Here is a 13,529-nt window from a genome sequence, read left to right on the forward strand (position 1 = left end):
AGGCCTCAGGGACAAATAAAAGGAGATGAAAAAAATAACTGTCAAAGTTTTACTTAATCTAAAAAAGCCTATTGATTAGATAGCACCATCTTTTCCATTAGCAAGCAGGACTGAAATGTTTGCTGCATCTTCTGATGTGCTGGGAGAGACGGGGAGGAACAAGCTCTATAAACATCTTAGAGATGACGGCATGTGAAAAAAGTCTTTTTATCATCCATTAATTATTGTTCAAGTGTACACCTTGCAGATTCAAACTTTTCCACTAAATAACTGTGATTTTATTTTTTTTCACAAAATACAATACAAAGCTTTGCACCACATTATATTAGTGTTCTACTACAAGAAAATCCCAACTTTTTTATTGGGGGAGAGAGGTAATTTATATATAAATATTGATAAGCATATTGATTTTATACATTCTTAAAATAATAAAATTGCCATGACAAAGAAATGCCAACCCTGTATAACATGCAGATTATTGCTTACAACTTGCATATATTTACTTTACACTGGCACACATACTAAGTATACAAACATTTCAAATTTTTAAGGGAAATACACAAAGATGTCCAGAAACCCCTCTAAAGCACAACCAAAAACAAAAAAGAACACTAAATTGCTATTTTAATTGCTGATAAATCTGAGTAACATTGATTTGTAAATTACCAAGTCTTACATTCTGTAAATAAAAGTTCTTCAGCCTTATGGATATACATTAGAAGGTGTGTTCTCAAAATGTTAATAAATGTATTTTGAAAGACTTCTAAAATCTTTGACAATATTAATGTGATATATTCTCAGAGAAAAATTGTATATCACAACAGATGTCACATCTACTGAAGTTTTCAAGTAACTTCTTCAAATTAAAGCTATGTCTAAAATTATTATAAAATCAAATAATTAACAAAATATTCTCATAACTCATCCCAGTTACACGTTAGTAAGAGAGTATTATCTGTGCAAAAAGTCCTTGAGTAAAAAGTAGACATAATCATACTAGAAGCAAACCAAGCAAGAAACAGAAAAATACATAGCACATTTTATTTAGTTAAATTTTTTATGCTTCATTAACCAACAAGTAGCAAATACCTTAATGCATACTTAATTACAGCAAGAATTACATAAAGATATAAAAGAAAAAAACATACAGATGACAATTAACGAGTTTTCAGCCAGAGGTATTTTTATCTTTAAGATTTTAAAAATGTCTACTCCTTGGAGGGAATCAGTGTAAACACTTCCTATGCAAACAAACTAATCTTTAGTTTCACTGCCAAAATATCTTCCAAGAAAGGTATGACCTTACAAAGTTTGAGGTCTGGGCTAAAAAGAGACAGGGCTCAAATCCTTGGGTGCTGTACTTTGGAAAACACCCTAAGTAATTCACTCGCAATAAGCTCACTTTTGAAGGAAACAGGACTGTGACTACATTTGCTTGATTAAAGAGCAAGACTGAATAATACTGCGACATATCAGCACACCCTCCTCCTAACATCCTCATAACACAGAACCACCTCAGTTCCTCCCTCGCCTGTCAGAGGGTCTAAAGAAGAACATTTAGATAATTTACATGCCTGCAATGAATCCCTAGCTGAAACATGTTATAAAGCTCTTATTGCTAAACCAGTTTAAGGAAAAGACACCTAAAGATGTTTCTCAATAAAACCATAACATTATTAGCTTTGCTTGGTGTTATAAATAAGTATTATTAAATGTCAAATGGCTTCCTGTAGCCTCTTAATAAATTATGGCTTGTCTGTTCATTACTGAAACTTACAGCAATGCTTTTTTTTTTCCCCCAACGAAAGAACATACTAATGAATGTCTAAATTTGCCACAAGGGGCTGGGAAGCTTACACATTTGCATGCATGTTAATTTGCTTCTGTAATGTCTGACTCTTCATGGCCCTATACACTGAAACCCTCCAGGCTCCTCTGTCCATGGGATGCTCCGGGCAAGAATACTGGCGTGGATTGCCGTGCCCTCCTCCGGGGGATCTTCCCCACCAAGCGAAGGAACCCACGCCTCCTACATCTCCTGCCTCGGCAGGCAGCGTCGTGGCTTCTGGCGCCACCTGGGGAGGCCTCAAAAGCTGACATGGAAAGATGGCATAAAGGAGGGAGGTGCTGATGAGATGGAAGGGCTCCAAAGATTCAGAGAGAAGACTTTTGGATTGAGGGAGGAACATCATGGCTTTTAAGGGCAAAGTGGTCATACTATCTCCTCCAACCTTAAGTCCTGCTGGCTTTTCCTTGTCCTCACTCATATCACACATTTTATGTCAGAATTTGCTTTCAGGACCTTTAGTGTGTCTGTCATTAACCAGCTGTGGTTAAGGCTAGGAAGGTATGTGTGCGCCCGGGGCCTCTCATCATGGGAGGGTCTCCGGGCTATACTGGTTTGCACCTTTTGAGATAAACTCTGCCACATTATGATAAAATTATACCAGTTTGCTTCTTATAGAATCCAAAACACGTAAATACATAATTTTCTATGAAGTATAATTGATGATGTCAACAACGACACGGACTTTCAAATTTCATTTAACAGATTAAACCACTTAAAGCCAATTGAAATGTATATTTACGTATTTAGACTGAAGAGAAACCTAGAAATTGAAATTTATTCAAACACTTATTTTAATAGTGTCTTTTGGAACATGTTTATTTTCCTTAAAAATGAAGCAGAACAAACATGAATATTACAACATACTTTCCCCCCTATATATCTCCATGAAAAGAATATTTCTAAACATGTGATTACAATGTTGGTGTACCCAACAATACAAGAAGAACCACTCTTTAAATGACTAGTGCACCTCAGAGAAAATATATAATTTAAAAACTGATACTTTCAGCAAAGTTTTGATTTGAGTCAAATAGGTCATTAAAATTTAGAAAAGAGTTTGATTCAAACACCTATAAATTAGGCAGTTTTTAAAACTAGACCTTTACAACAGTACCGGGTCATCCACAGTATATGAGCCACCCTTAGGAATGATAAAAACATCATTATTTCTCTGAACAAAGACTACTCTATAAAATAACAAAACTGAACAGTTGGAATAAGTATTGCATTTCAACTTACTACGCTATATCGAGACACAATTTAAGCAGGAGTTCATTTCTCTGCACTCAGATTCATACTGAGATTTAAATAAATGCAAATGATACTCGTTAAAAGGTTTTAGACACAATAATGCAGACTCTATAAACTCAAGCTCATAGTTTTAAAATTCTCCCAAATAAAATATCTAATGCAGAGTTTATGATCTTGCATGATATTTAGTTGATTTTCATTCATTTTCAAAATTTTGAATGAATTTTTTATTTTCTAGAGTACTACATGTTCAGAGAACATTTATATAGTTACAGGTTGTCACTAACTTTTTTCTACAAAAATAGAGTTGCTTAAAAATTTATACCAATTTGCTTTCATTTTCTATAAATATTTTAACAGTTGTTTAATATCAGAATGTCTAATATCAACAGAATCATTTAAATTAATCCATGTAGTCAAAATATTTAATATGTAAAATGTCTAGCAAAAGTTTGTCATTTAATAAATGAAAATTTCATTATTTAATAAATGAAATGTTCCGTCTTTAACTACTTGTATCTTAGGCAGGTGGATAAAATCACAGAACAACAAAGTATAGCTCCTGTAAAGATCTGACTTAAAGTAGCATGGCAGCTTATAGTGTCTTTTCCATTTCATATCTATTGTATGAGGAAGTACGTAGAATCTATTTTGGATATATAATCTGGATGTTAAAATATCTGTCATGCAGCCAGCATAAAATAAGAATTGCTGACTAAGAGAATAACAAACTTTAGTTCAACACACTGATATTTTAATTATACTTACTTAGTGGGGGCTATACTACTGAAAGGTGCTGTTAGTAAAAGTAAAAATAAAGTTTTAAGCATGAAATAACAACTATAAAAACTGAAACTGCTATATGGAAACTCACTCATATTATATAGCATTATATTTTCTTCACATTGATGATGGGTTTAAAATATGTGTTCAGAAACCACAGAAATATTTGAATGGTCAAGATTATTTATTTCACATTTTGTTTCTTTCTAAAGGAATGAATTTCCAAAATAGCTTTCTAATGTAAGTGTTTTCCTTTTTGAAAGCCATTTTTCTTTTAAAAGAGCAAGAAAGGAACAAGATAAAACCACATGCTTTCATACTCCCTCTAAACCAATACATGTCTAAGTGTTTATGTGTAAAAGGAACTAAATTTAATAACAAATTATCAATGAAATATTAGTAAATCGGAAAACAAATACTTACATTTTACATTACTTTAAGCCTTTCAAAAATAAGTGCACTGGTATAAGCCAATCAATTTCAATTTATCATTTAGTTACTGACTGAGACTTCAATTACCTTCTTTAAATGTTCTATAACTTATCGGGTCCTATCTGCAATGGACAGCTGAGTCAAATCAAATCACATTAAATCAAAAGTCCTGAAATATCCAGCTAGCCTTCCTTCGTCACCATAACATGGACAATGAGAATGAGTAGCACATTCTCATTCAAATTGAGAAAGTGAATGGATTTGATCTTTTGGTTTGGGTTCAATTAAATTCAAGTATTTTCCACTGATTAATTTTTTTCCTCAGATAACAATGATCATTAAAGTCAAGTACTTGAGAAAAATAAAGACAATAATAAAGACAATAATAGCTAACTATGTTATTTTATATTTGGGTTGTAAGGACCAAAACAAAAGCAAACATATACCCACATACACAAACAGAAAAAAAAGTCACCATTTATCCTCACATAAAATAATAATATTGATAATCAGAATACTTAAATTGTCTATCTTTTGCCTGTCTTTTAAGAAAGACAGAAATTCAAAGTACTCAAAATGCTAGCAAGCGTGAGTGTAAATTGTGAGTAAAATATGAATACTGACTTATTTATTTAGTTTTTGCAGTTTTGGTCTCATCAAGAAGAGGCTTACTTTAGGAGCATGATAAATATATATTGCACAAGACTGTGGTGCTAAAAGATGTTGGGTTCAGAACTCATGGGAGGTTTTGCAAATAGAAATAATATAGTTTTCAAAGAAAAAAAATGCAAGGGAAGCAGATAGAGACAGCAGTGTTAAAGCCTTTTTCTTAATGACTCCTCGTATTAGTCTAACTAGTCATCTAGAACATGCATGTTTAGAAGGAAGAATTCATCTCTTAAGGAGCTCTATTAGATTGGTCTTAAGCTTTACTATTTAAGAAAAAAGCAATACTTTGATAAAATGTTAAAAACAGATATAATAAAGTGATGTCAGAAAAATCTAAAATTGTAGGAAATATTTCCCATGAAAACTAATTAGAGGTTCCCAAAGTAAGCAAAATACTTCATTATTAGTAGATGATAGCAAATTGAAATGAAAAAGACATCACATCTAACAGTCTAAGAAAAAGAACATTTCAATAATTTGGAAATCAAACTCTACTTCAGGAATTGACAGCCATAGTAAGAAATAAGCACAGTGCATCAGAATGTGGAGAGCTGTTTACAGATTTAAAGGCAGTTCCCATTCTTTCAGCAAAATCAGTGACATAAAACCAAGTGCACCAAATTAGCATAGTCATCTTTTCACAGAGAAAAGTACCAATGCCAGTGAACAGATTTCCAAAAAGATTCACAATCAATATTTATACATTTTTATTTTAATCTTTAAGATTTTATCCATGCTTATAATGCAGAAGAAAATTAGAAAATAAATCTTGAGGAAAAAAAACTGTTTTAGTTTCTCTTTTCTAATGGTTAAGACAAAAAGACACTGAAAGTATGAATACCAAGTATAATTAATAAAGAAGCACAAGAACATGCCAAGAATTTATCCTATCAGAAGATACAGTGTGGGTAGTAATGAAGTATGCTTATCGATAGCCCACTTCTAGTCAAGTTTTCCATTCTGAAGACTCTTTCTGGCTTTCTCTTGTCTTAAGAGAGAGATGATTTTGATGCACCCCTTTGAAATTTTGATCATCCACATGACATTCATCACATCCAAAACCACACAAGTAGCAATCCAGGAAAACTGAATTAAAAATCCAAGCCTTATGAAGGCTTCCGTCCCAAACACAGAGTACACGTAGCCGTAGAAAGGAGGTATCGAGGCAATCCTCACTATGAAGAATACCACCGTCATAAGTATTCCATTGATGACGTTAGCCTTGGAAAACTTAGGATACTTCAGAGCCTCAAAGAACCACCTGGGAAAAAAAGAAACATCTCATTTATTCTGCATCTTTGAGGATTAATGGTTTCTAGTTTACAGTTTTTAAAATTCAGAACTCCCCCACCCTGCCCAAGATTTATTGGGTTGGCCAAAAAGTTTGTTCAGGTTTTTCCTAAGCTGGTATAGAAAAACCCAAATAAACTTTTTGGCCAACCCAATCTATGGCAAGTCGAAGGGCCTAGAATAGTCAACATAATACTGAAAAAGAACAAAGTTGACAGATTCACTTTCAAGAACTACAATAAAGCTACAATAATTAAGACAGCATGGCATTGATAAAAGAACAAATAGAACAGTGGAACAAAACAGAGAGTCCATCAATAAACCCACACAAATATACTGAACTTGCTTTTGATAATGGTGTAAAAGTAATTCAATGGAGAAAAAGCAGTCTTTTTAATAAACAGTGCTGGAACAATTGGATAGCCACGTGCAGAAAAATAAACCTAGGCAGAGACCTCACAACTTACACAAAAATTAACCTGAAATAGACCACAGACTTAAAAGTAAAATGCAAAATTATAAAACTTCTAGAAAAAAAAAAGGGAAAAAATCTGCATGACCTTGGATTTGATGATAGTATTTTAGATGTAATACCAAAACCACAATCCATAGAAAAAAATATCAATAAGCTGGACTTTGCTAAAATTAGAAATGGGCTCTGTGAAAGGCACTATTAAAAGAAAATGAAGAGACATCCAAACACTGGGCGATTGTTTACTAAATACATATATGATAAAATACTTGTATCTAAAATATATATAGAACTCTTAAAGCTCAGAAATAAGGAAACAACTCAATTAAAATATGGGCAAAAGATCTTAAATATATCATCAGAGAAGATAAACAAAAGGAAAAAAGTATATAAGAAAGATGTTAAACATCATTTGTCCTTAGAAAAATGTAAATTAAAACAATGACATATTACTACACATATATTAGAATGACTAAAATCCAAAAATCTGACAATATGCATTGTCAGCAAGGATGCGGAACAATAGGAATACTCATTCATTGTTGGTGGGAATGCAAAATGGAAGCCACTTTGTAAGACAGCATTGCAATTAAAATGTTAACCATATTCATAGTGCACAATCTAATCACACTTCTAGGTATTTTTTTCAATTGATTTCAAAATACATATCCACACAAAACCTGCATGCAAGTGTTTACACCAATTATATTCATAACTGCCAAAAACTGGAAGTAACCAAATGTTATAGGTTGGTTCACAATATTATTCACAACATAGTAGGTGAACAAATAAGCAAACTGTGGTACATACATACAATAAAATACTATTTAGTGATACAAAGGAACAAACTATCAATTCATGTAACACAATAGGTGAATCTTAAATGCATATTGCTAAATCAAAAAAGTCAGTATGAAAATTGTATGATTCCATTTATATGACCTTCTGGAAAAAGCAAATCTATAAAGACAAAACAGAAAAGTGATTGCCAGAGGTTCAGAGAGAGAAGGAGAGTAGGTAGAAGCATGGGCAATATTTTAGAGTAGTGAAACAATTCTGTATGATACTGTAGTGGTGGATACAAGACAATATGCATCTGTCAAAACTCACAGAACAGCATGAAGAATGTATGCAAGTTTTTTAAAAAATTAATAAATAAAATCTCCCAGGGGACCCCAGTTAACTGAAAATAGACTGTAAGACTGAAAAAACTATACATAGGCACTGTACTCTAGCTAGTAAAATATTATCTCAAGGGGGAACAGGTTAACAAGTTTGAAACCATTATGCATGTATATTGGGATTTAACAAATAAATTTGTCTGATGGTGCAGTAGGGACCAGATTTCTCGTTGGAGTGGAGATTACAGACAATTGAGTGTAAAAGGCTAGACTGACCCATATGATCCTGGATTAGAGTTGAAAACTTCAGTATAAACTTACATTTAGTTTAATACAGATTTAGATGGATACAGAGAGAGAAATAATTATAGATATGTGTGTATATACAGGTTAGTATATTTCCAAGTCGTCAGCTGGGAGGACATAGGAACAATGATTCCCCAGGAGCAGTGAGCACACCCAGGGCCCACATTTTGGTTTCTAATACCAGTCCCCAATAAAAGGAAACAAGACTCCTTAAGAAAAGGCAGATAGGGTTGGGATATAGTATACAATAAAAATCCAGAATACTGTTTTTAGTATCAGAAACTAAATAAGGGTTCAAAGAACAAAATGATGAAGTTATGTCAAAGGGACTACGAAACCAACTGAAAGAGCTCCCAAAGGCAAAAGTTATAACCATTTGAACAAAATAAATATAGGTAGTATTGTTTGTACACTCAAAGTAAAAAGTAAATATCCACAGAGTCATGGTAACATAAACGAATGAGTGAGTGAATGAATAGGGAAGAAAAGATAAATACTCTGTACAGAATGATTGCAAACAAAATATGCAGATGCATCTTCAAAGAGTTCGTGAAGCATAACTCTCCACTGTTCAAGAGGGGACCATGTGTAATGACGTTGTTCCAGGGAGTTCAGTGTAGAAGGTAAGTGGGGTAGAAATAGTAACTTTAAAAACTGAGAAATCGTACAAACTCTACCTCAGCCAGGTGAACAAGGTAAGCATCAACAGTGATAAACCATGTTTATGTATGTAGTCCTGACATAATGGGATGCGAATGGCACATTACTTCTGTGATCTTCCTCCAAAAACCCCACTGTTGTTTAGTTGCAAAGTCGTGGCCAACTCTTACGACACCATGGACTATATAGTCTGCCAGGCTCCTCTGTCTATGGGATTTCCCAGGCAAGAATACTGGAGTGGGTTGCCATTTCCTTCTCTGGGGGATCTTCCTGACCCAGGGATGGAACCTGTGTCTCCTGCATTGGCAGATGAGTTCTTTACCAATGAGCCACCAGGGAAGCCTCCAGAAAACCCCATAACCTGAATCTAATCACCCAAGAGAAACATCAGACAAATCCAAATTGAGAAATATTCTACAAAATACCTGACCAGGACTTCTCAAAACTGACAAGGTCATCAAAAACAACGAATGTCTGAGAAACTGTCACAACCAGGAGCCTAAAGAGAAGTGACAACTAAATTTAATGTAGTATCTCAGATAGAATCCTGGGACAGAAAAATGACATTCGGTAAAAACTAAGGAAATCTGAACTACTATCAGTTCAGTTCAGTTCAGCCGCTCAGTTGTGTCCGACTCTTTGCGACCCCATGAATCGCAGCACACCAGGCCTCCCTATCCATCACCAACTCCCAGAGTTCACTCATCCATCGAGTCAGTGATGCCATCCAGCCATCTCATCCTCTGTCGTCCCCTTCTCCTCCTGCCCCCAATCCCTCCCAGCATCAGAGTCTTTTCCAATGAGTCAACTCTTCACATAAGGTGGCCAAAGTATTGGAGTTTCAGCTTTAGCATCATTCCTCCCAAAGAACACCCAGGGCTGATCTCCTTTAGAATGGACTGGTTGGATCTCCTTGCAGTCCAAGAGACTCTCAAGAATCCATTAGTTAATAATAATGCACCAATATTTGTTCACTAATTATGACAAATGTACCATACGAATGTAAATATTAACACTAGGAGAATCTGAGTGTGGGGTATATAGGAACCCTCTGAACCATCCTTGAAACTTTTCTGAAAGTCTAAAATTATTCTCAAGTAAAAAGCATATTTTTGAAAAATTCAGTATTTGCTCTATTCTATTTTTTCCTCCTTAAAGAAACTATATTGTCTAATGTTGCTTCATTATATTTTAGAGGTTGAATTATAAAATGGAGTGAAATATATCCATGTATCTTAATGTTCAATTTGACTGAATTAGTCATGACTAAACTAGAAACTGCTCAACCTCAGAAACTAAAAATTAAACTGTTAAAAAAAAGACCTTAAAATATTTTACTAAGAAATTAAAATATGAAACAAATAATTTATAGGATGAGAGATATTATAATTTATAACTATGTTGGGTGAAAAAAGAAGGAAGTTAGGTAGCAATGCTCAAATTAATAAAATAGTATCACAAATAGGAAAAATGTGACTGTAGCAGTAAAGTCAAGATTTTTTGCTCTATCTAGATCTCCTATCTTCCAGCCTTCTCTACTCCAGAGATTTTCTCCATCTGATCCTCAGTCATTCATTTTTGTGACTATATAGCCTCAATTTTAACGAAAAATGCTATACCTTAAATAACCCATCCCCTTCTTTTTAAAAATATTTTTTAAAATATTTATTTATTTGACTGTACAAGGTCTCAGTTGCAATAGGTGGGACCTCTGATCTTCACTGAGGCATGCAGGCTCTTAGCTGCAGCAAGCGGGATCTAGTTTTCTGACCAGGGATTGAACCTGGGCCCCGTGCATTGGGAATGCAGAGTCTTAACCACTGGATCACCAGGGAAGTCCTAACCCATTCCCTTCTAAGCATATTCATAATACCTGATATTTCATTTTATCCAATTCCATCTAAATCTCTTCATTGACTTCCACTCCCAAGCCTGTCACTATCCACCTCTGATTCACTTCTTTTCCTACCTACCTCAGCTACCTTCAGGACACACATTGGCACTCTCAGCGCTCTTGCCACTTCATCCATCATACTCACTTGCCTATCGTCAACTTCTCATCAAGCCAGCTTTCCCTGGGCAGAAAACAGAGGGAAGGCAGGCACTACACTCTGCAGTCAGAGGCTGGGCTCAAATCCCCTTCTTCCACTCGGTTGCTGTGAGGTCTTACCTGTTACTGACCTCTCTGTCCCAGTTTGATCTACAAAGATCATGGTGGATAATGATAGCACCGCCCCCCCCCCCATACAATGAAGTTGTTATGATACGTAGTAAGAACTCCCTCTAACTAAAGAGCTCAATCAATAGCTATTATTACTCACCAATACTGACATTAGATAAATAGCACAAATATAGAGAGATCTGAACTGCTCAGTGTATCCTCAGATTTGCTTCATGTTCCTTTTACTTAACTCAACATTCTCCATAAAATTGCCTCCAAACCTCTGTCTCACCAATGAAGTCACTTTCCTTCCTCATTTAACTTTACCTCTCAATTCCAGAGGAACTGGCCTCCTCTACTAATAAGATATTAGTCATCAACCATGGATTCCTCAAACTCTGACCTCAAGACCTCAAATCTTTTCAGGCACATCTTCCTCTACATTCAGAAGTGGTTTCTCTTGCCCTCTCCAAGGCCAACTGCTCTGCACCTACACTCTGCAACCTTAGGCCATCAATTATCCCCTTTCTCTTGCTCCATCCAGCTCTCCATCTATAGGATGATTCCTTCTTTCTTACCAACATGCCCAATTCTTCCTAATCCAAAAATCTCTCCTACTCTGCTTGTCTTCTCTATTAAACTTTTAAAAAGAGACATCAACAGTGTATTCACAGACATTCTTGCTATAACTTCACAGCCTAGTACATATGACTGCATTCCCCTACAAAAGAATGCAGGGGTCACCAGTGGCAGCTCCATAATAAGACAGTGGATTCATCTCAGCCTTCATCCCAGGTGACCTTTCTGTAGCATATGACACTGTCCGATCATCACATTTCCTTTCTCCTCTCCTGGTTTCCATGATACTATTTCCTCTTGATTCCAGAGCTACAGTTTTTCAGTTTCTATTTCCTCTGCCTTTCCCTTAAATTTCTGTGCTTCCCAAGTACACTTCTTCCATATGCTGTACCAAGGCCATTTAATCTATTCCCAGGGGCCAAAAGAGGTTCAGAACAAGTTTCCCAAAATGTGCCACCACTACGGCATGCCGAATATTTTGTGTGTGTGTGTGTGTGTTAAGTTGCTTCAGTCGTGTCTGACTCTCTGCCACCCTATGACTGTAGCCCACCAGGCTTCTGTGTCCATGGAATTCTCCAAGCAAAATAGACCTGGAAGAAATTAAGACCCAGCAGATTCAAGAAAAACTGCTACCTCTCCCTTAACTACCTGAGAGAATTCAGACAGGTGACCAGCCACACAGAGAGCTATTACCAAGAGATAACTTTTCATCTGAATGACCCATCTGTATGGCAGGACAAACATCTAATTACCAAATATCTGCTCTTCTTATCATCCTGTGAATATACTCCTCCACAGATGCCTACACCATTCCTTAGTTCAAGACAGCTTTCTAAGGCTCTATTGCCCAGTTTGAACTTGGATCTCACTGTCCTGTGGGACTCCCACATATATGTAATTAAATCTGTTTTTTCTGTTAATCTGCCTTATGTCAATTTGATTATTAGATCCACCGAAGAACCAAAACTAGTAGAGGAAAACATTTTCCTCCTCAAAGGCTCAAACACCCTGACACAAATCTCTGGTTATTGCTGAGCATCCTTACCTGACAAATCACACATTCTCAAATATGCCTCAATCCCAACACGCCTAAAACCAATACCCTACTCTTTGCCTAATCTCCCTTTCCTCTGTGACCACCGTCACAGAAATCTCCCAATATTAATCAATGGGATCATCATCAGCTTAGCCAAGGCAGAAACCTGGAGTCACCCTCGACTGTTCCTAGTCTGTGAACCAAGCCCTATTCACCTTATCTCCCAAGATTCTTCCTAATCCTTTCCCAACTTATTCCAGTATACCTGTTGCCATCATAATTTTTGGTCATTGGTGTCTCTTACCTAGATGAACGCAATAACCCAACTGGTCTCCTGTAACCCTATATTTCTAGCCCTTTCTCTTTGATCTCATAACTCCTAGATTGATTGTACTTAGCCTAGACTGTTTCCTGTTCTCCAGCACGTTACACATTTTCCAAATTTTTGGTTGTTTGGAAAGGTGATTATCTACAAATCTGGACTTTTAGAACATGTGCTTTGGCTTTAACTGTACAATCATCTCATTTACCTTCAGCCAGTTTCTCCATGTGACTGGTGCCTGATCTTTAAGCCAGTCTCTTTCAAAGCAAAGAACTCATGCATTAATTTTTAGGATAAAATAATATTTATATAATGGTTTTTCTCTTCCTCATGTCAGAAGAACCCCTTATGTTTTTGGAATGTACCACTTTTTACCTAAGTAGAACACTCCTTCATTCCAACACACACAGGCTAACAGGTTTTGAATGTATGTATTGATGTCGAGAGGGAGAGGAACAGGAGGAAGCAAGAAGACATGCTTGTGGAAAGGAAGGAGAGTGGGAACACACTGGCTTTCCCCACCATCCACAGTTATTACTCAGATGGGTATAGGAGAAAAGATGGTAGATTGCATGTGTTTGTAACCCTCCCCAGCTCC

The 13,529-nt window shown here is 35.7% G+C and overlaps 1 protein-coding gene across 5 annotated transcripts in view; it reads right to left on the minus strand.

Annotated features, from left to right (window-relative positions):
- Positions 1-267: 267 nt before the first annotated feature.
- The window catches only part of LOC120856834 (TLC domain-containing protein 4-like), a 69,936-nt gene continuing 56,674 nt past the window's right edge, over positions 268-13,529 (minus strand). For all 5 annotated transcript variants that reach the window (XM_040232257.1, XM_040232258.1, XM_040232255.1 and 2 more), the window contains exon 7: positions 268-6,245. In XM_040232257.1, coding sequence (XP_040088191.1) covers positions 5,927-6,245 — 319 coding nt within the window. In that variant the 3' untranslated portion in view covers positions 268-5,926. The remainder of the gene's footprint in view (positions 6,246-13,529) is intronic.

Source organism: Oryx dammah, unplaced genomic scaffold (assembly GCF_014754425.2).
Source record: "Oryx dammah isolate SB20612 unplaced genomic scaffold, SCBI_Odam_1.1 HiC_scaffold_28, whole genome shotgun sequence".
NCBI lineage: Eukaryota > Metazoa > Chordata > Mammalia > Artiodactyla > Bovidae > Oryx > Oryx dammah.